The sequence below is a fragment of the Suncus etruscus genome, chromosome 1, assembly GCF_024139225.1.
Source record: "Suncus etruscus isolate mSunEtr1 chromosome 1, mSunEtr1.pri.cur, whole genome shotgun sequence".
NCBI classification, from domain to species: Eukaryota; Metazoa; Chordata; class Mammalia; order Eulipotyphla; family Soricidae; genus Suncus; species Suncus etruscus.
Window position 1 is genome coordinate 163,394,154 of NC_064848.1, and position 27,192 is coordinate 163,421,345.

At 46.1% G+C, this 27,192-nt stretch overlaps 1 protein-coding gene, 1 non-coding gene and 1 pseudogene across 2 annotated transcripts in view; 2 read left to right on the top strand and 1 right to left on the bottom strand.

The window, feature by feature from the left end:
* SUZ12 (SUZ12 polycomb repressive complex 2 subunit) overlaps positions 1 to 1,194 on the bottom strand; it is a 73,935-nt gene extending 72,741 nt beyond the window's left edge. Inside the window, exon 1 of the mRNA XM_049771526.1 lies at positions 912 to 1,194. Coding sequence (XP_049627483.1) covers positions 912 to 1,194 — 283 coding nt within the window. The remainder of the gene's footprint in view (positions 1 to 911) is intronic.
* A 1,985-nt stretch (positions 1,195 to 3,179) lies between these two features.
* On the top strand, positions 3,180 to 8,197 carry LOC126030447 (60S ribosomal protein L27-like; annotated as a pseudogene).
* Positions 8,198 to 19,672: 11,475 nt separating this feature from the next.
* Positions 19,673 to 19,808, top strand: LOC126030636 (small nucleolar RNA SNORA8). Its single transcript, XR_007503149.1, has one exon. It is a non-coding gene; the product is annotated as a small nucleolar RNA SNORA8 (small nucleolar RNA).
* Positions 19,809 to 27,192: the final 7,384 nt, after the last annotated feature.

Here is a 27,192-nt window from a genome sequence, read left to right on the forward strand (position 1 = left end):
AAAAGCCCAACAGGAAAACCCCCTGGATGGAATGTGGCTGGAGGTGGCGGATAGTCAGGATGTTTTTGATAAATTCTATTGTTTGTTCCTAGGCACCTTGCTCCGCTTCACAAACTAAGCGGGAGTTCGGGGCCTGCACGGGGAGACCTTGAAGCCATCGCGGGCCGTCAAGAAACAGTTCAGGAAGGTAGGCCTGCGAGAAGAGGGTGGGAGAGTCCTGGGGCGGGCTGTGCAAGGGACGCGCGCACCTCCCCGGCTCAATGTGCGGCTCTGGGAAATGGGTTGGGTGAATGCAGAAGGCCGAGGACATCCGTTGGGGCCCGCATGCACCGAACGAACTGTGGAGCGTGCCTTCTCGAATCTGGACCATCGGGGCGCCGTGCAGCAAGCACACTCCTGGCCTTATGGGCTGAGTTCTGCACCCCAAAACGTTGCCCCGAACCCCGCGGCCGTTGCATTGCGGAGCAGGCAATGCAATGCATTGGAGAAAGCTTGAACTAGACTTGAGGCGGGGGTAGGGAGAGGTTAGGGGGTCCCCGTCTAACTCCTCCAAACACTATTCCAACGTGGAATAGCATTTGCTGCTCCACATCTCGTCCGAATCTTGGGGAGCGGGGCTGGGGGTTGGGGGAAGAGTTGGGCACCTCGTCGGGTCTCCAGAAGCCACAGTAGCCCCCCAAAGATGCCAGACTGGGGGCCCTGGAGCTCTGATCGCCTAGTGGGGGGGACACGGGGCCCCTCTGGATTTCCTCCCTCCACTCCCAAAGCAAGCCGACTCCCGCGAGGGAGGGAAGACGGGGTTGTGGGGGGCCCCCCAGACCCCACCAGTGAGTGTCCCGTCCACCCCACGGCCGACGCTCGCGAAGCCGAGAGCGGGGCGGGGAGGACTCCCGCCCGCGATCGCGACTCACTCTCGAAGGCCTGGAGGAAGAGCTCGTGGTCAGCCTGGACGTGCTCCATTTTCGGCTTCTTCACCGGCAGCACGGCGGCCCCGGAGCCCGCCGCCGCCGCGGAAGACGAGGCCGAGTAATTGCCGCCGCCGCCGCCACCCCCGCCGGCTTTGCCGCCCGACGCCGTCGCCGCCGCTGCCGCCGCCGCCGCCGCGGCCGCCGAGGCCCCGAACCCGCCGCCCCCGGACCCCGCGCTGGGCCCCGAGCCGCCCCCTCCCCCACCGCCGTGCTTCTGCGGCGCCATCGCGGTTCCTGCCGCCGCCGCCGCCGCCGCCTCCCCGCCGGGCGGCCCCGCGGAGAGCGAGCGAGCCCTCACGCTCGCCCCCCAGCCAGCCGGCGGCCTCCCCGGCGGCCCGAGGGGGCAAGGAGGCGAGACGGCGAGGAAGGAGACGGGACGGGAAGACGGAGGACGACAGGACCGGACCGGAGGGCAGGAGGGAGGAGGCAAAAAAGTGGCTCCCTCCGGAGAGACCCGACCCCGCTCCTCTCCGGAGGCACGCTCACCCTACCCCGGCCTCGCGCGATCGCTCGCTCGCCCCGCCCACTTCCCCCCGCCCGCCACGCTGATTGGCTCCCGGGCGCGCGCGCCCGCCCGCCCGCCCGGCCTATTGGTCGGCCGCTTCCCTCCTCCCCGTCAGTCCCGCGGAGGCGGCCGCTCGCGCAAGGAAGCGGCGCGGTTTGGTTGGCCCGTGCGCGCTGCCGACCGACCGCGGGCCCGGCCGCCTCTTTGAACTGAATTCGCGGGAAAACGACGGGGTCGGGGCAAGGCGGCCTTTCCTGGAGGCTCGCCGCGGTGCATTGTGGGCCGAGAGGAGAGGGACCCGGCGAGCGGCTTCGGGAGCCGTTGCTCGCTCCCACTGCGGCGTCGGGCCTCTCGTCGCCGGGGCTGGGAGGGGGCTTCGGGACCCCGGGATCAGGGAAGCGGGCCTCGGAGGAACTGAGGGGCCTGCGAGGGGAGCTGGGAGCCAGGAGCGAGTCACACACACACACACACACACCCCTCCAGGGGGACCAGGAACTTCACACACACACACACACACACACACACACACACCCTAAAGGGGGACCAAACATCACACACACACCTACAGGGGGACCAGGAACTTCACACACACACACACACACACACACCCTAAAGGGGAACCAAACATCACACACACCTACGGGGGACCAGAAACTTCACACACACACACCTACAGAGGGACCTGGAATTTTCATACACACACACACACACACACACACACACACACACACCCCTACAGGGGGACCAGAAACTTAACACACACACACACACACACACCCTACAGGGGGACCAAACATCACACACACACCTACAGGGGGACCAGGAACTTCACACACACACACCTACAGGGGGACCAAACATCACACACGCACACATACACACACCCCCACAGAGGAACCAAACATCCCTTCGAGGTTTAGAACGAATTTAGAGGCTCTAAACACACACACACACACACACACACACACACACACACACGGGGGGGGGGGGGGAACCAAACATCCCTTCGGGATTTAGAACGAATTTAGAGGCTCTAACTTCACACACACACACACACACACCCCCACAGAGGAACCAAACATCCCTTCGAGGTTTAGAACGAATTTAGAGGCTCTAAACACACACACACACACACACACACACACGGGGGGGGGAACCAAACATCCCTTCGGGATTTAGAACGAATTTAGAGGCTCTAACTTCACACACACACACACACACACACACACATACAGACACACACACAGGGGGACCAAACATCCCTTTGGGATTTAGAGCCTGAACCCCACATCCACATCCATTTCCAGCTTTGACACACACACACACACACACACACACACACACACACACACACACACACACACACACACACACACACACACACACACCCTGAGGAGGATGCATGCATAGGGTCGGGGCGCTTCTCCTCGGAGAGGCTTAAGAGGGTGCCAGAGATCGCAGCACCCTGGCTGCCTGTCACCACGTGCCCCAGGTGACCCCCTCCCCAGGACCGAGTCCCCTCCCAGCAAATCCTGGAGAAATTAAGTCACTGGGGGGGGGCGGCCCGCCCAGAAGTTTCTCGAAGGGTAGCTCTTGAGAGACGACAGGGTTTCTCTCCCCACCCCTCCAGGGAAATGATGTGTCTGTGAAGAGGAACGTGCCAGAAAAGGAGTTCACCTCCGTTGTTGTGGGTGCTGAGAGGCAGCATGAGGAGGGATGGAGTTTTTGGGGAACTGTTCAACGAAGTGGCAGCCAAAGCAGGGCGCCCGGGCGCCCGCCCGCCGTGTGGCCGGCCCCACGACCCGCGGGATGTCGCTTCAAATCTGCGCATGCTGCCCGCGAACCCAGGCTTTTCGCGCTGCCAAATTTGAGAGAAATTTGGGGTGTTTTGTTTTGTTTTGTTCTTTTGCGGGTGTCGTTGAAACCGCCGCGAGGCCCCAGGCTGTTCCAGATTGGTTTGGCGTTTGCAGCTGATAAAAATTTTGAATTGCAGCTTCCACGAGATGAGCTAGCTATCTGCCAGGATGTTCCTGTCAGCATTCGAACCCGTCGATCTTTAAAATGCCACATGATCTACTAATAACCCAACTTCATAAACATTCACACACTGGAAAACTTTTTTTTTCTCCCAAAAGTCTGCTTTGTGTCTTTTTTTAATTTCCCCCCCCCCCAATATTCCCAAATATGTTTGGGATCGTTTTTCAATTACGAAAGAGTGGTTTCATGAGAAAGCATTTGCCACTTTATAACGTGAGATTCTTCCAAGATTGGCATGTCAGTCAGAAATCGGCTATTGCAGGAATATATTAGAAATTACGTACCTGTGGCTGATTTTTTTTTAAGTTAGTTAGGCAAAAGTTTAGAATGCCATCTTGCTATTAGTTGCCCGTAGGCTGTGCTTTTTTAATTTCTTTTTTACAAAACAATATGTTAAAACCATTGAAAAAAGACTTCTCTGTTTAATGCCATCCCACAAAGACTTGTGGGCTTTTAGAGCCTGGGAAACTGCTCATTTTCAGCTTTCTAGAGTTGAAAAGTGAGGTTCCATCAATTTGGCCAGGATCTGGAAAATAAAATCATACTGAGGATATCACAGAATACTGACTTCAAAACCAAAATGCTAACTCGTTAACTATAAAAAATAACTGCCAAAACAGTTTGTCTTCATCGTTTATACAAGGTACTTTTTGGTGGCATGAGCAAAAGGGACCAGAAACAGTCAAAAAGACTGTTACAAGTTATAAGTCTGTGAAGGACAGAACTAGTGCAGAGATAATTTGTCTTCTTAAAAGGTTTTTCCTTAAGACTAGAGCAGTGCTTTCTGCGATGACTTTGCTGTTGAATAGTTGACCAAAATTGTTGCCAAGATCAGTTCATCTGGGAGTGGGAGAGGCAGAGGGCCAAAATGTAACTTTGTGTATTCTCTGGTTATAAATGTATACAGTCATCTGAAAACTATCTTATTCCCCCCCTCCAAATCCCTCCAAAAGTAAAATTAAAGAGAGGTTACATTAGTTACACTACAGTTTTCTTAGATCTTATTGTGCAGGTAAAGTATTTATAAATTATCACAGAGTCAATACCTCTCCCCTCATTTATGTTTTTCTTTCTTTTTTTTTTTTTTTTTTTTTGGTTTTTGGGCCACACCCGGTAACGCTCAGGGGTTACTCCTGGCTATGCGCTCAGAAGTCGCTACTGGCTTGGGGGACCATATGGGACGCCGGGGGATCGAACCGCGGTCCGTCTCCTAGGCTAGCGCAGGTAAGGCAGGCACCTTACCTCCAGCGCCACCGCCCGGCCCCCATTTATGTTTTTCTAAAACGTTTGGGTGACAACTTTTGGAAAATTGCTACCAATTCTCAATAACAGGTATATGTATGATCTAATTTATCCTGAATTAAGATTGCTTTCTAGGGTTCTTTCTGTTTGTTATTGCCCTGTTATTTGGAATGGGCAAATTCCTAAAAATCCAAGACATTGTTCACTTGTTGTATATTTTCTAACACAGGATATAAAGCAATGAAAGAATAGAATCAGTTTAACCTTTGTAATTCTCAGTATGCTTTTATTTCTCTTATTTCACTTTTTCGTAATATTATACCACTGTTATTATTTTCTTTTTGTGGGTAAGGGAGTAGGTTCAGCAAATTTAAGTAAGTTTCACATTTAGTTGTGCTGTGACTTGGACTCAATATTTTGTTTTTATTTTTGCTTTCTGGCCACAACCAGCAATGCTCAGGGGTTAATCCCGGCTCTTCACTCACACTCCTGGCAGCACTCGGGACCATATGGGAAGCCAGGGATTGAACCTAGGTTGGCCACTTGCAAGGCCTTATCTGCTATTCTCTATCTCTGGCCCAGATCCAATACTTAAACATCAGTTCCTATGTATATAGCTATACAATCAGAATGAAATTATCCTTAGTTCCTCAAACTATTTTTTGATTTGGTTTGGTTTTGGGGGGTGAGTTATTGTCTTAATATAAATTAAAAATATATATATATATATATATATATATATAAATTAAATAGTCCCATTGTTGGTGTGGAAATAGTGAGGCCTTTCTGGGCTCGACCCAGCTCCTGCAGCCCCTATGTCCTGGCCGGTCTGAAGGTTGCAGGGTGAGGACATAGAGATTCACAAGGCAGTCAGATGAAGTTTCAGGAGTCAGCCAGCTTTATTTCACGGTCCTAACCACCATGTATACCTCCTCACATGGCCTCTATTTTAAGCCTTTTCTTAGCAGCTACTTCACTACTCCTACTGGGCTTTCTTGACCTCTGTTTCCCTTTCAGCTGCTTTTTCCAGGCTTTCTAACTGTCTTCCAGGCTGACTAACTCCCTTTGGTGATGCTCAATTGCTAATGCTGAATCTCTAATGATGATGCCTCTCCAACATTTCTCTCTCTAACTCTCATTCTTTTTTTTTTTTTTTTCTAACTCTCATTCTTATCCCCTCTCTCCCCTTCATGCAGACTCCTCTACCCGCCCACTCCAGGTGTGGGCAATTCTGATCATTCAGGTGGGATAAAAAGAAGGTGGGGGAGGGGTTATCCACATTCTTTTTTTTTTTTTTATCCAGTTTTATTTGAATAGGCTGAAGAAAAAGCCCCACCCTTCCTCAGACCCTTGCTAATGTAGACAAGAATCAGGTTACCACCCAAGGGTAGGGTGGGAGCTGAATATCAAGAAAGAAACAATCCAATATTCTATCACCAGGTCACAACCTAGGGTGGGTACAATAATTGATTAGGGTAGGATCAGTAAGATAATCTTTTTTTTTTTTGGGGGGGGGGGGCCACACCCGGTAACGCTCAGGGGTTACTCCTGGCTATGCTCAGAAGTTGCTCCTGGCTTGGGGACTGCCCTAAGATAAAAATCTTACGAAAATGCCTTATCTGCTATTCTCTATCTCTGGCCCAGATCCAATACTTAAACATCAGTTCCTGGGGCCAGCGAGATGGCGCTAGAGGTAAGGTGTCTGCCTTGCAAGCGCTAGCCAAGGAAAGATCGCGACCGTGGTTCAATCCCCAGGCGTCCCATATGGTCCCCCCAAGCCAGGGGCAATTTCTGAGTATCAAACGGGTGTGGCCCGAAAAACAAAACAAAAAAAATCAGTTCCTATGTATATAGCTATACAATCAGAATGAAATTATCCTTAGTTCCTCAAACTATTTTTTTGGTTTGGTTTAGTTTGATCTGGGGGGGGGGGGGGGTGTCACATCTGGAGATGCTCAGGGGTTTTTTCTGGCTCTGTACTCAAGACACTCCTGTCCAGGCTTCAGAGGATTATGTGAGACACTGGGGATTGAATTTCAGTTGACCTTATGCAAGGCATGGTCCTATCCACTGTACTACTGTTTCAGCCCTGCAAACTATTTTAATAAGACCACCTAACTTCTCTTACCAAAATCATTTTACATTCTTTCCTAATGCTTCCACTTTACACAAATTTATGTGCTGGGATTTTAAACTTTTTTGTTGTTGTAGTTTTTGTTTTTGGGCCACACCCGGTGACAAACAGGGGTTATTCCTGGCTCTGCACTCAGAAATCGCCCTTGGTTTGAGGGATCATATGGGATGCCTGAGGATTGAAACAGGGTCAGCCCTAGGCTATCTGTGCAAAGCAGATGCCTTAAGCCCTGCGCACCATTCTGGCCCCTGATTTTTAACTTTTATAGTGCCAGGGACCCCTTTTTACAGTTAGATAAAGCTTATGGATTCTTTTAAAAACTCAAAAGTAAGACCAGAGAGATAATACAGGTCTCAAGGCAAATAGCAGACCCCTGGCCCAGTCTCTGATACTTCCTATGGTCCCTGGAGTACAGCCAGAGGTAATCCCTAAAAACAAAACAAGAGGATCACCAGGTGTTGTAGGAAACAAAAAATACAGGAGCCAGACATATAAGTACAGTAGGTAAAGCAGATGATCTGAATGCTATATCCAGCACCACGAGTGGTTCCTTGAGCACTCCAAAAAGTGATTCCTATACACAGAGTCAGAACTACCAGGTCTGATTCAAGAATAAAAAATTAAAAAAAGAAGGGGCCAGACTGGTGGCGCAAGGGGTAAGGCGTCTGCCTTGCCACCGCTAGCCTAGGATGGACTAGGATGGACCTCGGTTTGATCCCCCGGCATCTCATATGGTTCCCCAAGCCAGGAAGGATTTTTGAGCGCACAGCCAGGAGTAACCCCTGAGCATCACCAGGTGTGGCCCAAAAACAAAACAAAACAAAAATAAAAAAGAACTCATAACTATATGAATTGTCAGTTCATTGGAATATAAATACAATTTAACATTTGTATTCAAATTTTGAAATCTGTTTTCTGCTGTATGCCAAAGTGGTTGCCGTAAAAATAAGCAAGTTTATGAAACCTGGGATGGTGGTCCTGGTCCTAGCTGGGCGCTTACTCAGGACACAAAGCAATCAGTGTAAAGAACACTGATGATAGCACCTCAGACCGCCCCTACAGCCATGCCCTGGTGGCTGGGATTGACCACTATCCACTATCCACACAAAGTGACAGCTGCCATGGGCAAGAAGAAAATCGCCAAAAGATCAAGTCTTTTGTAAAAGTATATAACTATAATCACCTTATGTCCACAGGTACTCGGTGGACATCCCTTTGGACAGAACCATTGTCAATAAGGATGTCTTCAGAGACCCTGCTCTTAAGCACAAGGCCTGCAGAGAGGCCAAGGTCAAGTTTGAGAAGAGATAAGACTGGAACAAATGGTTCTTCCAGAAGCTGCGGTTTTTTATTCTGTTTTGTTTCCATCATTAAAAACCAAACAAAAATAAAATTTGAAATTCCTAAGTTTATTCATTTTTTATTTCCATTCTAGGGAAAATAAGCTAAGAATCATGAAACTTTCATTGTATATTATGGGGTTTTATAACAAACCAACCACTGATTGTATGTATTTATCTAGAGTTAACTAGATATAATAAGACTGGTAGTAAACCATAGTTAGAACTCCTGGGATAAGCAGAAACTTGACACTAATAACCTAAGGGAGGAAAAACCACCTGAGACAAATTGGAAAAATCTAAACCTGAATTTGCAGTGTGTGTGTGTGTGTGTGTGTGTGTGTGTGCGCGCGCGCGCGCGCACACACACACACACACACACACACTCATGATCACAAGCCTGCAAATACTGTTTGCCTATTTTAAAACTCGGGAAATTGTTTTAGATTTCATTTTTTGTTGTTGTGGTTTTTGTGTCACACCAGGCAGTGCTCAGGGGTTACTCCTGGCTCCATGCTCATAAATTGCTCTTGGCAGACACAGGGGACCATATGGGACACCGGGATTTGAACCGATGACCTTCTGCATGAAAGGCAAACACCTTACCTCCATGCTATCTCTCCGGTCCCTAGATTTCATTTTAAGCAAAATCAGTAATGAACTGAATATATTGAGCATTCTATTCATATGAACAAAATAAAAAGTAATGTTACTTAAACTCTGACATACATGTAACTGAATCTAAGAGATCAAGTAACTCCATCCCACAGTTTGTTAGAGGGAAACTGGGATTTTTTTTTTGGGGGGGGGAGTTGGTTTTTGGGCCATATTCAATGGCACTCAAGGGTTACTCCTATCTCGGAGCTCAGAAATCGCTCCTGGCAGGCTCGGGGGACCATATGGGATGCTGGGAATGAAACCCAGGTTCGTCCTGGGACTGCTGCATGCAAGGCAAACACCCTACCACTGTGCTATCTCTTAGGCCTACTAAGCTGAGATTTGAACCCAATTGCAGGGGACTTAAAATCCCCTGTGTTTTCCAGTATAACTAAGGTATGTAGGTTGTAATATTGGAACCCCCTGGTTGTTTTAAATAATTATTCCCCCTGGTGATGGGAAGTCTCGTAGGGAAACAGCAATGTTGTGACATGGTAGGCTCTGTATCTCTAGGTCAGAGCAGTTCAGCTTTGGGTTCTTGTATTATTCACTTGAAAAGAATGGTATTACTTTCTAGAATTCTTTTTGTTTGTTTTGGGGCCACATCTGGCAATTCTCAGGAGTTACTCCTGGCTCTGTACTCAAAAATCGCTCCTGGCAGGCTCAGGGGACCATATGGATGGCAGGAACTAAGCAGGGGCCATGGCTGCATGCTAATTGCCCTACCACTGTGCTATCATTCAGACCCAACTTTCTAGAATTCTTTTAAAGCTATATTGGTTTATTCTGACTTTCCAAGTTTAGTAATAGGGAAAAAATTGGGGCCAGAGAGGTGGTGCTAGAGGTAAGGAGTCTGCCTTGCAAGCGCTAGCCAAGGAAAGATTGCGACCACGGGTTCGATCCCCCGGCGTCCCATATGGTCTCCCCAAGCCAGAGGCAATTTCTGAGCGCTTAGCCAGGAGTAACCCCTGAGCATCAAATGGGTGTGGCCCGAAAAAACAAAAACAAAACAAAACAAAAAAACATAAAGTAATAGGGAAAAAATTAACTAAAGTGGCACTAATAATGGATTCTGGATCATATTAACCTCCAGTTTTTAAAAATAAATAAATTATTTAATTGAATTGCCATGAGATACTGGAGCTGGAACGGTGGCGCAAGCGGTAAGGCATCTATCTGCCTTGCTTGCGCTAGCCTAGGACAGACTGTGGTTTGATCCCCCGGCGTCCTTTATGGTCCCCCAAGCCAGGAGCAATTTCTGATCACAGAGCTAGGAGTAACCCCTGAGCATCACTGGGTGTGGCCCAAAAACTAAAAACAAACGAAACAAACAAAACACACACACACACACACACACACATACACACACACACACACACACAAAACCAAAGTGATTGAGTTTCAGTCATACAATGTCTAACTCCCATCCCTTCACCAGTGCACATTTCTTGCCACCAATGTCTCCAGTTTCCATCCTGCCCTCCCCCTATTCACTTCACTTCTCTCTTTCTTTCTCTCTTTCTTCATTTTAAACAGTCACCTTTCTGTGATATAAACAATAAAGTTTTACTTTGTTTGCTAATAATAAAATATACCTGAAAAATGTTTCTTTTTTTTTTTTTTTTGGTTTTTGGGCCACACCCGGTGACGCTCAGGGGTTACTCCTGGCTATGCGCTCAGAAGTCGCTCCTGGCTTGGGGGACCATATGGGATGCCGGGGGATCGAACCACGGTCCGTCCTAGGCTAGCGAAGGTAAGACAGGCACCTTACCTTTAGCGCCACCGCCCGGCCCCTGAAAAATGTTTCTTTATAGCTCATGTATGCGCTATCTAGAAAAAATAACTTTCGTAATCTGCTGTTAATTTTTAATGTTTCAACTTTTTTTTTTTTTTTTTTTTTGGTTTTTGGGCCACACCCTGTGACGCTCAGGGGTTACTCCTGGCTATGCGCTCAGAAGTTGCTCCTGGCTTCTTGGGGGACCATATGGGACGCCGGGGGATCGAACCGCGGTCCGTCCTAGGCTAGCGCAGGCACCTTACCTCCAGCGCCACCGCCCGGCCCTCTTTCAACTTATTGTTTACAAAGAAAATGTATTCTAGGGCCCGGAGAGATAGCACAGCGGCGTTTGCCTTGCAAGCAGGACCAAAGGTGGTTGGTTCGAATCCCGGTGTCCCATATGGTCCCCCGTGCCTGCCAGGAGCTACTTCTGAGCAGACAGCCAAGAGTAACCCCTGAGCACCGCCAGGTGTGGCCCAAAAACCAAAAAAAAAAAAAAAAAAAAAAAAAAAAAAAAAAAAAAAGAAAGAAAATGTATTCTACATTTCCTGAGGAGTGAAATGAGAATTATTCTATAATTGCCCTTGATGGGTCCTGTCAACATAACCATATTGACAGGAGTAATAATGGTTGGGAAGCTAACATAGCTTATAAATGTAGTGTTCTTTAGGGTGATACATGCACTTCATACAAAAAATAGTATTTTCCTTATTCTACTCAGTGAGCAAAGTAAAATTCAGAAATATAAATGCTTCTACTATTTCTTTTCTTTTTTTTTTTTTTTGGTTTTTGAGCCACACCCGAGGGTGCTCAGGGGTTACTCCTGGCTGGCTGCTCAGAAATAGCTCCTGGCGGGGGACCATATGGGACACCAGGATTTGAACCAACCACCTTTGGTCCTGGATCGGCTGCTTGCAAGGCAAATGCCTCTGTGCTATCTCTCCAGGCCCCTCTATTTCTATTCAAATGATAGTTTTATTGTTTGCTTGAGAGAGTCAAAAGAAAAGAAAGAGGAGCTGGAGAGATAGCACAGCGGCATTTGCCTTGCAAACAGCCAATCCAGGACCTAAGATGGTTGGTTGTCCGTCCCATATGATCCCCGGTGCCTGTCAGGAGCTATTTCTGAGCAGATAGCCAGGAGTAACCCCTGAGCACCGCCAGGTGTGACCCAAAAACCAAAAAAAATAAAAAAGAAAAGAAAAGAAAGAAAGAAAGGGAGGGAGGGAGAAAGGAAAGGAAGGAAGGAAGGAAGGAAGAAGAAAAAAATTCAGAAATATAAATGCTTCTACTATTCCTATTCAAATGATGGTTTTATTGTTTGCTTGAAAGAGTCAAAAGAAAGAAAGAAAAAGAAAGAAAGAAAGGGGCCCGGAGAGATAGCACAGAGGCGTTTGCCTTGCAAGCAGCCAATCCAGGACCAAAGGTGGTTGGTTCGAATCCCAGTGTCCCATATGGTCCCCCCGTGCCTGCCAGGAGCTATTTCTTTTTTTTTTTATTTTTATTTTTTTATTTTTTGGTTTTTGGGTCACTCCCGGTAAGGCTCAGGGGTTACTCCTGGCTATGTGCTCAGAAGTTGCTCCTGGCTTGGGGGACCATATGGGACACAGGGGGATCGAACCGCGGTCCGTCCAAGGCTAGCGCAGGCAAGGCAGGCACCTTACCTTTAGCGCCACCGCCTGGCCCCATCCAGGAGCTATTTCTGAGCAGACAGCCAGGAGTAACCCCTGAGCACTGCCGGGTGTGAGGGAGGGAGGGAAGGAAGGAAGGAAGGAAGGAAGGAAGGAAGGAAGGAAGGAAGGAAGGAAGGAAGGAAGGAAGGGAGGGAGGGAGGGAGGGAGGGAGGAGGGAGGGAGGGAGGGAGAGAGAGAGAGAGAAAGAAAGAGGGAGGGAGGGAGGGAGGGAGGGAGGGAAGGAAGGAAGGAAGGAAGGAAGGAAGGAAGGAAGGAAGGAAGGAAGGAAGGAAGGAAGGAAGGAAGGAAGGAAGGAAGAAGGAAGGAAGGAAGGAAGGAAGGAAGGAAGGAAGGAAGGAAGGAAGGAAGGAAGGGAGAGAGAGAGAGAGAGAAAGAAAGAAAGAAAGAAAGAAAGAAAGAAAGAAAGAAAGAAAGAAAGAAAGAAAGAAAGAAAGAAAGAAAGAAAGAAAGAAAGGAAAGAAAGAGAGAGAGAGAGAGAGAGAAAGAAAGAAAGGAAAGAAAGAGAGAGAGAGAGAGAAAGAAAGAAAGAAAGAAAGAAAGAAAGAAAGGAAAGAAAGAAAGAAAGAAAGAAAGAAAGAAAGAAAGAAAGAAAGAAAGAAAGAAAGAAAGAAAGAAAGAAAGAAAGAAAGAAAGAAAGAAAGAAAGAAAGAAAGAAAGAAAAGAAAGAAAGAAGAGGGGCCGGGCGGTGGCGCTAAAGGTAAGGTGCCTGCCTTACCTGCGCTAGCCTAGGACGGACCGCGGTTCGATCCCCCGGTGTCCCATATGGTCCCCCAAGCCAGGAGCGACTTCTGAGCACATAGCCAGGAGTAACCCCTGAGCATCACCGGGTGTGGCCCAAAAACCCAAAAAAAAAAAAAAAGAAAGAAAGAAAGAAGAAAGAAAGAAAAAGAAAAATGTATTCAGATTATAAGCACTCAATAATAGAATTCAGAATTCTGTGACAATTTTTTATTGGAAGCACTATAACTTTTACAATTGAAACAATGGAACTTCTATTTATTTATTTTATTTTTTTATTTTATTTATTTATTTTTTTTTTTGGTTTTTGGGCCACACCTGGTAACGCTCAGGGGTTACTCCTGGCTATGCGCTCAGAAGTCGCTCCTGGCTTGGGGGACCATATGGGACGCCGGGGGATCGAACCGCGGTCGTCTCCTAGGCTAGCGCAGGCAAGGCAGGCACCTTACCTCGAGCGCCACCGCCCGGCCCCTGGAACTTCTATTTATGTAAAAATTAATGAACTACTTAAAATTTTTTTGAAGGGAGGGTCATTCCCAGGTCAGTGCTTGGGGATCACTCTGGAAGTACTCAGGGGACCATATGGTCCTGGGATTGAATTGGGGACTCCAATTGAGAAGCAAGCCGACAAATCCTTTGGACTATATTCTTTTTTTTTTTTTTGTTTTGTTTTTTTTTTTGTTTTTTTGGTTTTTTGGGGCCACACCCGGCGTTGCTCAGGGGTTACTCCTGGCTGTCTGCTCAGAAATAGCTCCTGGCAGGCACGGGGGGACCATATGGGACACCGGGATTTGAACCAACCACCTTTGGTCCTGGATCGGCTGCTTGCAAGGCAAATGCCGCTGTGCTATCTCTCCGGGCCCTGGACTATATTCTTGATGTCAAGTTTCTATAATTTTAGTGTATCTGGCTTAAATTAATAGGAGTGAAGAGATTTTAATTTAGATTTTATTAAGAGAGTAAGTACTCTTAGAAGAGGGTTGGGGGCCGGGCGGTGGCACTGGAGGTAAGGTGCCTGCCTTGCCTGCGCTAGCCTAGGACGGACCGCGGTTCGATCCCCCGGCGTCCCATATGGTCCCCCAAGAAGCCAGAAGCAACTTCTGAGCGCATAGCCAGGAGTAACCCCTGAGCGTCACAGGGTGTGGCCCAAAAACCCCAAAACCCCCCCCCCCAAAAAAAAAGTAAGTACTCTTAGAAGAGAGTTCTCTTTTTTTTTTTTTTTTTTTTTTGTGGTTTTTGGGTCACACCCAGCAGTGCTCAAGGGTTTTTCCTGGCTCCAGGCTCAGAAATTGCTCCTGGCATGCACGGGGGACCATATGGGATGCCGGGATTCGAACCGATGACAGAAGAGAGTTCTCTTAATAGGAGAGAAATATTCCTGGTTCTATTTCCATTTTTTTTTTTTTTTTGGTTTTTGGGTCACACCCGGTGGTTCTCAGGGGTTCCTCCTGGCTGTCTGCTCAGAAATAGCTCCTGCAGGCACGGGGGACCATATGGGACACTGGGATTTGAAGCAACCATCTTTTGGTCCTGGATCGGCTGCTTGCAAGGCAAACACCGCTGTTATTTCCATTTTTTAAATCCATTGTTACCTCAAACTGCACTGTAACAAATTTAGCAGAAAAAAATGGTATACGATGAATCAAGATTAGATTTAGTGAGGCCAGAGTGATAGCATAGTGTTAGGGCGTTTGCTTTGCATATGACTGATCCTGTACAGACCCAGGCTTGATTCCCAGCATCCCATAGTCATCCCTGAGCCAGAAGTAACCCCTGATTACTGATTAGATTTAGTCATTAATTAATAGTGTGATTCTAAGGATGTTATGTGAATCTGTAGTAGATGTATGAAAGGAATGCACATGACTAACAGAACTAGCCTCAGCTCTTGGAGAAATAACTAACAAAACATCAAAATTAGACAGCAGGGTCATGGAAACAGCTCAAAGGGCTGGCATGTGGGAAACCTGGGTTGGATTCCTAAAACTGTATGATCATTAGGAGCGACCCCAAACACTCATAAGGAATTGCCTCAACACCACCAGATGTGGGCCCAAGATACAAAGCAAAACAATTAGACATGGAGAAGAAACATTAAAAATAATTGACCTAGGGCCCGGAGAGATAGCACAGCGGCGTTTGCCTTGCAAGCAGCCGATCCAGGACCAAAGGTGGTTGGTTTGAATCCCAGTGTCCCATATGGTCCCCCGTGCCTGCCAGGAGCTATTTCTGAGCAGACAGCCAGGAGAAACCCCTGAGCACCATGGGGTGTGGCCCCCCCAAAAAAAAAATTGGCCTAGGGGCCAAAGTAATGGCATAATGATCTGAGTGCAGAGCCAGGAGTAATCCCTGAGCACTGCTGAGTGTGGCCCCAAAACAAAAGCAATACAAAAAAGTATTGGTCCGGGTTCTTGTTGAAGTTGGAGAAAGTATAGCAGGTAAGGTAAAGCGCCCAACCTGGGTTTAATCCTTTGCATCCCATACGGTTTGCTATTTATTGCCAGGAGTTTTCCCTGAGCACAAAGCCACTAGTACTAAGCCTTACCTGGTTTGCTGTTCCGCCACAAAACAAAAGCAAACAAACCAAAAAGAGATTCTTCATAATATTTAATGCCAGGAAAAAATTATAGCAGTTCCCTGTTAGTGATTATACCAGCACTTAAATCATAAATGATCCTATTTATATAATCTGAGGCTTGCAGGCTAGATAGTATATAGCTGATAGTATGTGCTGTCCTGCACATGGCTGACTTTAGCTCCATTCTCTACATCACATGGATACCCTGAGCGTATGATACGAAACACCAGGAATAACCCCGAGGATAGAACTGGAAGTAAAATCTGAGTACTGCTTGTGGGAGTCAAAAATAAATATATTAATTAAAATAAAATTAGTTACAATTTTTGTACACTTGGATGATCAACAGAGTATGTAGTAGGGACCGGAGCGATAGTGTAGCAGTAGGGCATTTGCCTTTCACGTGGCTGATCCAAGATGGACCTCGGTTCGATCCCTGGCGTCCCATATAGTCCCCCAAGCCAGGAGCGATTTCTGGATTTCTGAGCGCATAGCCAGGAGTAACTAACCCCTGAGCGTCACCGGGTGTGCCCCCCAACAACAACAACAAAAATCTACAATTTGTCTTTCACATGTAATGAAAATTTCTGAAAAAAAAATATCTGAGCAGTCTGAATATTAAAAATAAAGGAATAGGGCCCGGAGAGATAGCACAGCGGCGTTTGCCTTGCAAGCAGCCGATCCAGGACCAAAGGTGGTTGGTTCGAATCCCGGTGTCCCATATGGTCCTCCGTGCCTGCGAGGAGCTATTTCTGAGCAGATAGCCAGGAGTAACCCCTGAGCACCGCCGGGTGTGACCCAAAAACAAAACAAAACAAAACAAACAAACAAAAAAAAAGGAATAGGGCCGATGCGGGGGCCGGAAAGATAGCATGGAGTAAGGCGTTTGCCTTGTGTGCAGGACAGCAGTTTGAATCCCGGCATCCCATATGGTTCCCCCCCCCCCCAGCCTGCCAGGGGCGATTTCTGAGCGTAGAGCCAGGAGTAACCCAAGCGCTGCCAGATGTGACCCCCCAAAACAAAACAAAACAAAACAAACAAAAACGAACAAAAAAGGAAGACAAAAAGAAAAGAAAAGAAAAATAAAGGAGGCCCGGAGAGATAGCACAGCGGTGTTTGCCTTGCAAGCAGCCGATCCAGGACCAAAGGTGGTTGGTTCGAATCCCGGTGTCCCATATGGTCCCCCGTGCCTGCCAGGAGCTATTTCTGAGCAGACAGCCAGGAGTAACCCCTGAGCACCGCCGGGTGTGGCCCAAAAACCAAAAAAAAAAAAAAAAAAAAAAAAAAAGAAAAGAAAAATAAAGGCATAGGGCCAGTGCAATAGTGCAGCGGTAAGGCGTTTATTTGATTTACACGTGGCAGATCCAGGACGGGCCTGGTTCGCTCCCCGGCGTCCCATACGGTCCCCCTAGACAGGAGCGATTTCTGAGCATAGAGCCAGGAGTGTCACCGGGTATGGCCCCAAAACAAACAAAAAACAATAAAGCAAAAAAAAAAAAAAAAGGGGGGGGGGCGAAGAGATAGCATGGAGGTTAGGTGTTTGCTTTGCCAGGAGTGATTTCTGAGCGTAGAGCCAGAAGTAACCCCTGAGCACCGCCAGGTGTGACCCAAAAAGCAAGCAAACAAACAAAAAGTTGGGGCTGGAGAGATAGTATAGTGGGTAGGGTGTTTTACTTACATTCAGTTGACCCAACTTTGTTCCCTGGTACCACATATCGTTCCCCAAGACCCACTCTAACTAATCCCTGAGAGCAAAGTCAAGAATAAGTCCTAAACACCAGTGGGTGTAACTCCAAAACTAAAATAATAAATGAAAATAAAGTTGTTGGGGATCAGAGCAATAGTACAGAGGGTAGCACATTTGAGGTGTATGCAGCTGACCCATGCAGTTTGATCCCCTTCACCACATATGGTCCCCGAGCACCACCAGATTATTGCAGAGCCAGCAATAATCCCTGAGCAATGCTGTGTATGTCCCCAAAACAAAAAAAAAAGTTGTTGGACTATTTTGTTTCATGACTTATTCGACCAATCTATTAATTCTGCATTGCACTCTGATAGAACTAAAATGATATATAATTTGTTTTGATAATTTTTTTTTTGGTTTTTGGACCACACCCAGCAGCACTCAGGGGTTACTTCTGAATCTGCATTCAGAAATTGCTCCTGGCATTTTGGGGACAATATGGGATGCCAGGAATAGATCCCAGGTCACCCAGGTTCATCCCCGGTGGGCCACATGCAAGGCAAACATCCCACCACTGTGGTATCACTCCAGCCTCTGTTTAAAGAATGTTGAGCATTTTTTTCAGTGGTTAAAACAGTCAATTAGGGGCCAGAGTAATAGCACAGTAGGTTGGGACTTTGGCCTTGCAAGCAGCTGATCCTTTTTGGCCTTGCAAGCAGTTTGATCCTCAGCATCCCACTTGTTCTCCCGAGCACCATTCACAATGACCTCTGAGCACATATCCAGGAACAATCCCTGAGTGCTGCTGGCTGTGGCCACAAACAATACAAAAGGTCAATTATTTTTAATGTTCAGAAAATGTTTAAATAATATGTGTATTTTCTGTTTATGAAGTTTACTAACAAAGGCTGGAGAGAAAGTACTGCTCTTAGGGTGCTTGCCTTTCATGCAGCCTACCACTGTGTAGGGCAGGGGTGTCAAACTCGCGGCCCGCGGGCCATTTGTGGCCCTCCATACAACATTTTGTGGCCCGCGGCCGGCCTTCAAATATTGTAGTATTCGTGATTATTCACTTACCGAATAATCGCAATAAAAATCGCATTAGTAAGAAAAAAATCGCATTAAACATTCGCATACCCCGAGCGGTTCCGTTCGGGGTATGCAAATGTTTAATGAGATTTTTTGCGATTTTTTCCTTACTAATGCGATTTTTTTTTTTTTTTTTTGGTTTTTGGGTCACACCCGGCAGTGCTCAGGGGTTACTCCTGGCTTCATGCTCAGAAATTGCTCCTGGCAGGCACGGGGGACCATATGGGACGCCGGGATTCGAACCAATGACCTTCTGCATGAAAGGCAAACGCCTTACCTCCATGCTATCTCTCCGGCCCCACTAATGCGATTTTTATTGCGAAAATTCGGTAAGCGAATAATCGCTAATCCTTTGCGCCTAGTGCAGACGTCATTTCCGCTGCTCCTGCCCGCTGTCCCCCCCTTTTTTTTTCTTTTTGTGAAATCCCTTATGCGGCCCTGCCTCACCCCGACTTTGCCTCCTGCGGCCCCCAGGTAAATTGAGTTTGAGACCCCTGCAATAAAGAGTTTCACTCAGGGGGCCGGAGAGATAGCATGGAGGTAAGGCATTTACCTTTCATGCAGAAGGTCATCGGTTCGAATCCCAGCATCCCATATGGTCCCCCGTGCCTGCCAGGAGCAATTTCTGAGCCTGGAGCCAGGAAAAAAAACCCTGAGCACTGCCGGGTGTGACCCACAAAAAAAAAAAAAAAAAAAAAAAAAAAAAAAAAGAGTTTCACTCAGGGACTTTCATGATCCAAACTTCCTCTGGAAAAAAAAAAAAAAATCACGGGCCGGGCGGTGGCGCTGGAGGTAAGGTGCCTGCCTTGCCTGCGCTAGCCTAGGACGGACCGCGGTTCGATCCCCCGGCGTCCCATATGGTCCCCCAAGAAGCCAGGAGCAACTTCTGAGCGCATAGCCAGGAGTAACCCCTGAGCGGCACAGGGTGTGGCCCAAAAAACCAAAAAAAAAAAAAAATCACATATTTAATTTGATCATGTTAGAGGCCATTATGTTCAATTTAGAGGAATTTTATTAAAGTTGGTTATGTGGTCTTGCAAAGAACCAACAGTTAAATTTTCAAGAATTTTGTTGAGATGTCATTATTTAAAAAATGATGTCATTATTAAAATTTAGACTATATAGTTATAACTGACTTTAACTATAAAACTTTATTACAGCAAAAGTAATAAATGCTCAAAACTCAGCATTTCCAAATTGTCTATCACCATTAAGACTAGCGATAATTGGGAACTGCATGGTATCTGCAGCCAGCAGCACATCCTGCTGGGTGTTCAAAGGACAGTGCAACAGAAATTCAGTGTCTGGCATCGTTGGTTTTCTCAGCTTTGTGCTAGTAAACCTGGTATTTTTACTGAGACACCCTTGGGGGAAAAAAAAAGACTAGCGATAATTAGGGGCTGAAAAGATAGCACAGTGGTACGGTGTTTGCCTTGCACATGGCCAACGGACCTGGGTTTGCTTCCCAGCATCCATATGGTCCATCAAGCCTGCCAGGAGCAATTTCTAAGTGCAGAGCCAGAAGTAACTCCTGAGTGCTGCCAGGTGTGGCCCAAAATTAAAAAAGAAAAAGAAAAAGAAATTGTGATAATTAGTAGAGTTAGTAGAAATGTTAATATAAGGACTGGAGAGATAGCATGCAGGTGAGGCGTTTGCCTTGAATGCAGAAGGATGATGGTTCAAATCCTGGCATCCCATATGGTCCTCTGAGCCTGCCAGGAGTGATTTCTGAGCATAAAGCCAGGAGTAACCCCTGAGCGCTGCCGGGTGTTAACCAAAAACCACAGACATGCGCTCGCGCGTGCGCGCGCACGCACACACACACACACACACACACACACACACACACACACACAAGAAATGTTAATATACAATAATAAGAGACTATAGTGAATTTTCCGAATCTTCACTTAGTGATAAAAGATTAATAACTTGGGCCCGGAGAGATAGCACAGCAGCGTTTGCCTTGCAAGCAGCCGATCCAGGACCAAAGATGGTTGGTTCGAATCCCGGTGTCCCATATGGTCCCCCGTGCCTGCCGGGAGCTATTTCTGAGCAGACAGCCAGGAGTAACCCCTGAGCAAGTCCTGGCATCCCATATGGTTCCCTGAACTTTGACAGGGGTAATTCCTGAGCACAGAACCATGAGTAAGCCCTGAGCATCACTAGGTATGGTCCAAAAACAAAAGAAAGAAAATTTACGCTATAGAGACTTGAAAAATAGTGCCCAGCAAGGCTTTTTGTTCACTTCATAGGATGGTTGTGAGTCAGTTATTAGCATCATTTATTTATAAATATTTTCAACATTCTTTTTCTTTTTTTCTTTTTTCTTTTTTTTTGGTTTTTAGGTCACACCCGGCAGTGTTCAGGGGTTACTCCTGGCTCTATGTTCAGAAATCACTCTTGGCAGGCACAGGGGACCATATGGGATGCCGGGATTCGAACTACCGACCTTCTGCACGCAAGGCAAACACCTTACCTCCATGTTATCTCTCTGGCCCCAATATTCTTCTTCTTCTTCTTCTTTTTTTTTTTTTCTATCACACCCGGTGGCACTCAGGGGTTACTTTTGGTTCTGCACTCAGAAATCGCTTCTGGCAGGCTCAGGGTGAAAGGTAAAAGAAATAAATAAATTTTTTCTCTGCAGCTTCCCGAGGTCTTGCCCTAACGCCCTAGACCCCACCCCTTCCTAAATCCTAAAAACCATGCCCTTGACCAAAAGATACATTTTAACTGTTGAGCTTCACGAGGACCCCACCCCTTCCTAAATTCCAAGGGCTTGCCCTTGACATTTTAACTGTTGCAAACCTATGACCATTGGTTATCTAAATCTTGCAAAAATGTAACTGAGCCGGCCAGGAGAGATAGCACAATGGCGTTTGCCTTGCAAGCAGCCGATCCAGGACCAAAGGTGGTTGGTTCGAATCCCGGTGTCCCATATGGTCCCCTGTGCCTGCCAGGAGCTATTTCTGAGCAGACAGCCAGGAGGAACCCCTGAGCACCGCCGGGTGTGGCCCAAAAACCAAACCAAAAAAATAAAAAAAAGTAACTGAGCAAATGTCAAGTGTAGCACCCAACTACTCTAATGTAATTTTCCACTGAAAAGTTATATAAAGGCTTGTTAACTCTGGTTCGGGACTCTCATCCTCTGCCTTATGCTAAGCCACATTGGGAGCCCAGTATATGCAGACATGAGTAAAAACCCCTTGCTTTTGCATAGTCTTTGCCTTTTGGAGTCAATAGAGGACCATATGGAATGCCAGGATTCAAACCACCATCTGTCCTGGATAGGTTGCATGAAAGGTCTACCGCTGTGCTATGTCTCTGGGCAAAAAGCAAATTTGGTAAAAGGTGCACTGAGAAGTTGGAGAATATAATTGAGGAAATTTAGGAACTACAGCGAAAGTACAGATGTAGGGTTCCTGCACTGCATACAGATGACCTGGATTCATATAAGCCCTAAAGCGCTTTCAGGAGTAATTCTTTTTTTTTTTTTTTTTTTTGGCTTTTCAGGCCACACCCGTTTGATGCTCAGGGGTTACTCCTGGCTAAGCGCTCAGAAATTGCCCCTGGCTTGGGGGACCATGTGGGACGCCGGGGGATCGAACCGTGGTCCTTCCTTGGCTAGCACTTGCAAGGCAGACACCTTATGTCTAGCGCCTAATCGACCCCAGGAGTAATTCTTGAGTGCAGAGCAAGGCATAATCCCTGATCATCACTGGGTATGGAACAAAACCCAAAGAAACTAACCAAAGGATCTTCTTTAAAAGACTTAAAGTACCATTTGACTTTTATAACTATTTAACTAGGAATGGGGAGATCACTCAAAAGGTTTGAGCACATGCTTTGATTGCAGAAGCCTCAGGTTTGAACCCCAACATCACAAGGTCTGCAGCACCCGAAATACTGCAGCACCATATTCAACAGTGTTGGGAGACAACTTGAGCATCATCAGGTATGAAACCCAAAGCAATAAACAAATTAAGAAGTGGAACCTTAGGAGAAGAGCTTGTAAAGAGGTTGCTTTACAGCTGACTTGGTTTTGATTCCCAGCACCTCTTATGATTCTCAAGCCATATAGGAATGATCCTTGAGTACAAAGCCACAGGTAAACCCTGAGCATTTCCAGCTGTGGCTCAAAAGAAAAAGAAAAAAGAAAAAGAAAATAATGAAAGTGGGGTCAGAGCGATAGTTACAGCAGGTAAGGCACTTCTCTTGCATGCGGCCAAACTGGGTTTGATCCCAGATGGTCTCCAGTTCCCCCTAGGAGGAGTACATAGTTCCTGACCCAGGAGTAACCCCTGAGCAATGCTTGGTGTGGCCCCCACAAAAGAGAAAAGAGATAAAGGAAGAAGAAAACACAGGTTGTAAATTTTAATAAACTCAAATCCTAGATTTCCCCCCAGTAGGTTTTCCTATTGACTAGCCAGTGTGTCATCTTGGCCAAACCATTTCATCCTTTGGAAACTTGGTGTACTCATCTGTTAAATGAAGGTATTACCTGGGATTGGAATATAGCAGGTGGGACAACTTACTTTGCATGTGTCTGACCAGGGTTTAATCCCTGGCATTCCATATAATCCCCAGAGCACTACTGACAATGATATGTTTTGTTTCATTTTTGTTTTTGGGCCACACCGGTGATGCTCAGGGGTTAATTCTGGCTATGCGCTCAGAAATCGCTAATGGCTTGGCGGACAATATGGGACACTGAGGATCTAACCCAGGTCCGTCCTGGGTTATGCCCTACTTCTGTGCTACTGTTCTGGCCCAATTCATTTTACTTTATTTTATTTTTTTATTTAAAGAAAATGTATTACATAGTTGACATGACTGATCATAACACATTTGTTTCAAGATAAGGGAAAGCAAACTTATTGAAAAAAATTAAAAAAGGAAGGGGGCCTGGCGCTGGAGGTAAGGTGCCTGCCTTGCCTGCGCTAACCTTGGACGGACTGCGGTTCGATCCCCCAGTGTCCCATATGGTCCCCCAAGCCAGGAGCAACTTCTGAGCGCATAGCCAGGAGTAACCCCTGAGCGTCACAGGGTGTGGCCCAAAAAACAAAAACAAAAAAAAATTAAAAAAGGAAAGGAAAAACTAAAAAATAAAATGGGGGGTCGGCAAGGTGGCGCTAGAGGTAAGGTGTCTGCCTTGCAAGCGCTAGCTAAGGATGGACCACCGTTTGATCCCCCAGCATCCCATATAGTCCCCCCAAGCCAGGGGCAATTTCTGAGAACTTAGTCAGGAGTAACTCCTGAGCATCAAACGGTGTGGCCCAAAAAAAAAAACAAAAAACAAAACAAAACAAAAAACTTAAGGCCAGAGAGATAGCACAGTGGAAAGGCGTTTGCCTTTCATGCAGAAGGTTTGTGGTTCGAATCCTGGCATCCCATATGGTCCCCGGAGCGTGCCAGGAGTGATTCTGAGCATGGAGCCAGGAGTAACCCCTGAGTGCTGCCGGGTGTGACCCAAAAACAAAAACAAAAATAAATAAATAAAATAAAATAAAATGGAAGGAGCCAGAGAGATAGCATGGAGATAAGGTGTTTGCCTTGCATGCAGAAGGTCGGTGGATCGAATTCTGGCATCTCATATGGTTCCCCGAGCCTGCCAGGAGCGACTTCTGAGCATAGAGGTAGGTGTGACCTGAGCGCTGCCAGGTGTGATCCAAAAACCAAATAAATAAATAAATAAATAAATACATACATAAATAAATAAATAAAATAATAACAATAGGGGCCGGGAAGGTGGCGCTAGAGGTAAGGTGTCTGCCTTGCAAGCGCTAGCATAGGACGGACCATGGTTCGATCCCCCGGTGTCCCATATGGTCCCCCCAAGCCAGGGGCGATTTCTGAGCGCATACCCAGGAGTCACCCCTGAGCGTCACCGGGTGTGGCCCAAAAACCAAAAAAAATAAAATAATAATAATAATAATAATAATAATAAAATCAAATAAAACGGGAGAGAAGAAAGAAGAAAAAGTTCAGTGGGAAGTATATTTGTGAAAAATATTGCCAGAGTGATTTTTAAACTTCAGAGTCAGGAGGGGCCTAAATAAATGGATAAATAAATAGGGACTGAAGAGATAGTGCCTGAAGGTAAAGTGTCTGTCTTGCACACATCTGATCTGTATTCAATTCATGGCACTCTGTACTCTCCCAAGTCCACCAGAAGTAATCCCTGAGCACAGCCAGGTGTGACTAAAAACAACAATGAACAAACAAACCAAAAATAAAATGACTATCACCCACACCCACACACAGAGTTGCTATGAGGATTGGTGGCAAGGTAGGCAAAAGTGCTTTGTCAGATCCTTGTTGTTGATGGGCACAAACTAGTTGTTCAATGAACCTAATAAAGTTATTCAAAGATAAATGAAGGGATTTGTATAGCTCAGGGCCTCTTGCCCACAATACCTGTGTGCTGAAGGACTGGAGTGGATGTGAACCAATTTGAATGTGGGGTTTTCAGCCAACCAAGACTGCAAAGGAGACAGCAATAATAGAGCTGCTTGTGTGAACAACTTGAGGTTCTTTTTAAATGTTAATTTGTACCTGGACAGTTCCCAGGTTGTGGAGGCTCTGAGTGAAATGCAGAGAAAAGCGTGAAGGATTTGCAAAAGAGACAGAACATGTCCTATTTATTGTGGGTATCTTATTAGCAAACAGACAGGGACTAAAATTATTCACCTTACAAGAAAAGTATTGTTTGTGTGAAAAACGAATTTCAAGTTATTTTAGGTGGAGTTTTTCCTGAGTTTAAAAAACAATATGTTCAATAAAGGCTGTTTTTTTAATTGCTGTGCATTTATTAGAAGTTAGAAAAAGCAAGTTTTAATTTTAATACCTCAACTAGCCTCAAGAGATGATAAAATTGGGATTTGAAACTGAGTTTGATTCTGAAGCTGCCTCTTTCATTTTTCTTTTTCTCTATTTCTTTAAAAATAGAAATTACAAAAATAACATACTTTTGTTGTATTACTTTAAAAAATATGGCAATGAATAAAGTCTCTATTCCACTTTTTAGAGGAACCAGTATCTGAATGGATTTGTGGGCAATACTCCAAGCTCTTTTTTTTTTTTTCACACGCACACATAAACATTTAAAATGTATTGTGAAATAACAATTGCTCTGCAACTTGCCTTTTAAAGATTTAGCAATAGGCCTATTTCCACCTTATTACTTACACGTACTTTTCATTTCTCTTTCATAGTTTTATATGTACCCCGATAGAACAGTTAGAATATTTTTAATTTTTTGCAGTTAAAACATTGTGTCAGTAGCCAAAATGATAGTGCATCAGATAAAGCATTTGCCTTGTATGTGGTCAACCCAGCTTTCCCATATCTCCTCTAAGAGCTACCAGGAGTGATCTCTGAGTGCAGAGCCTGGAGTAAATCCTGAGCATTTCCAAGTATACCTTTTTTTTGTTTTGTTTTTGTTTTTGGGCCACACCCAGTGACGCTCAGGGACTACTTCTTGCTATGTGCTGAGAAATTGCTCCTGGCTTGGGGACCAAATGGGACTCTGGGGGATTAAACTGTGGTCCATCCTAGATTAGTGCTTGCAAGGTAAATGCCCTGCCGCTTGAACCACCACTCCAGTCCAGTCTTGGCTCTGTGATCACTCCTGACAGGACTCTGGGACCACAGGGACTGCTGTTGATAGAACCTGCATCAGCCATATGAAGAGCAATTACCTTACAAGCACCTTACCTATCTCTATGGCCCAAGATCAAGCTTTAAGGTATATATGTAATATTGGCAAATGCTGCCAAAATATACTCAAAATAAAGCTCATGGTCTCAGTTATATCCTATAGCCCCTCAGCAAATTAGACAACATATTTTGGTGACATGGTCTGGCCCCAGATTTTTTTTTTTGGGGGGGGGGGCACACCCAGTGATGCTCAGGATTTACTTCTGGCTATATGTACTCAGAAACCACTCCTGGCTTGGGGGACCACATGGAATGCTGAGGGAACAAACTGCTGCCCACCCTAGGTTAGCGTGTGCAAGGCAAACACCCTACCGCTGCACCACCACTCTGATCCCAGGCCCTAGATTTAGTCTCCAACACTGCATTGTACCCTGAGCATGGAGCCAGGAGTAACCCCTAGTATTCCCAACTATGATTAGTAACCTCACTTTCCCCCCAAAAAAACACATTAAAAGTTTTTGCTTGCCTGCCCCTGAGACAGACATATTCTCTCTCTTTTTTCCTTTTCTCCTCTCTCTCTCTCTCTCTCTCTCTCTCTCTCTCTCTCTCTCTCTCTCTCTCTCTCTCTCTCTCTCTCCCTCCCCCTCTCTCCTTTTTGACCCTGTGTTGTTTTGCATTACTGTTAATGAAGAGGTACCATTCATTTCACTTTGTCTTTAAAAGACAAATATATTTTAAAAAACCTGTATATGGTATTTGTAGAAAGTTTTCATGAAGTTTACATAACTAAAACTAATAGTTACCTGATCATGGGTGAGGTTAATTTGTTTGACTTTTTGTTTTTCTCTAGAACCTTCTTTAATTTTTTTTTTTTTTTTTTTTTTGGTTTTTGGGCCACACCCGTTTGATGCTCAGGGGTTACTCCTGGCTATGCGCTCAGAAGTCGCTCCTGGCTTGGGGGACCATATGGGACTCCGGGGATCGAACCGCGGTCCGTCCTAGGCTAGCGCTTGCAAGGCAGACACCTTACCTCTAGCGCCACCTTCCCGGCCCCAACCTTCTTTAATTTTTTAATATTCTTTTTTTTTTT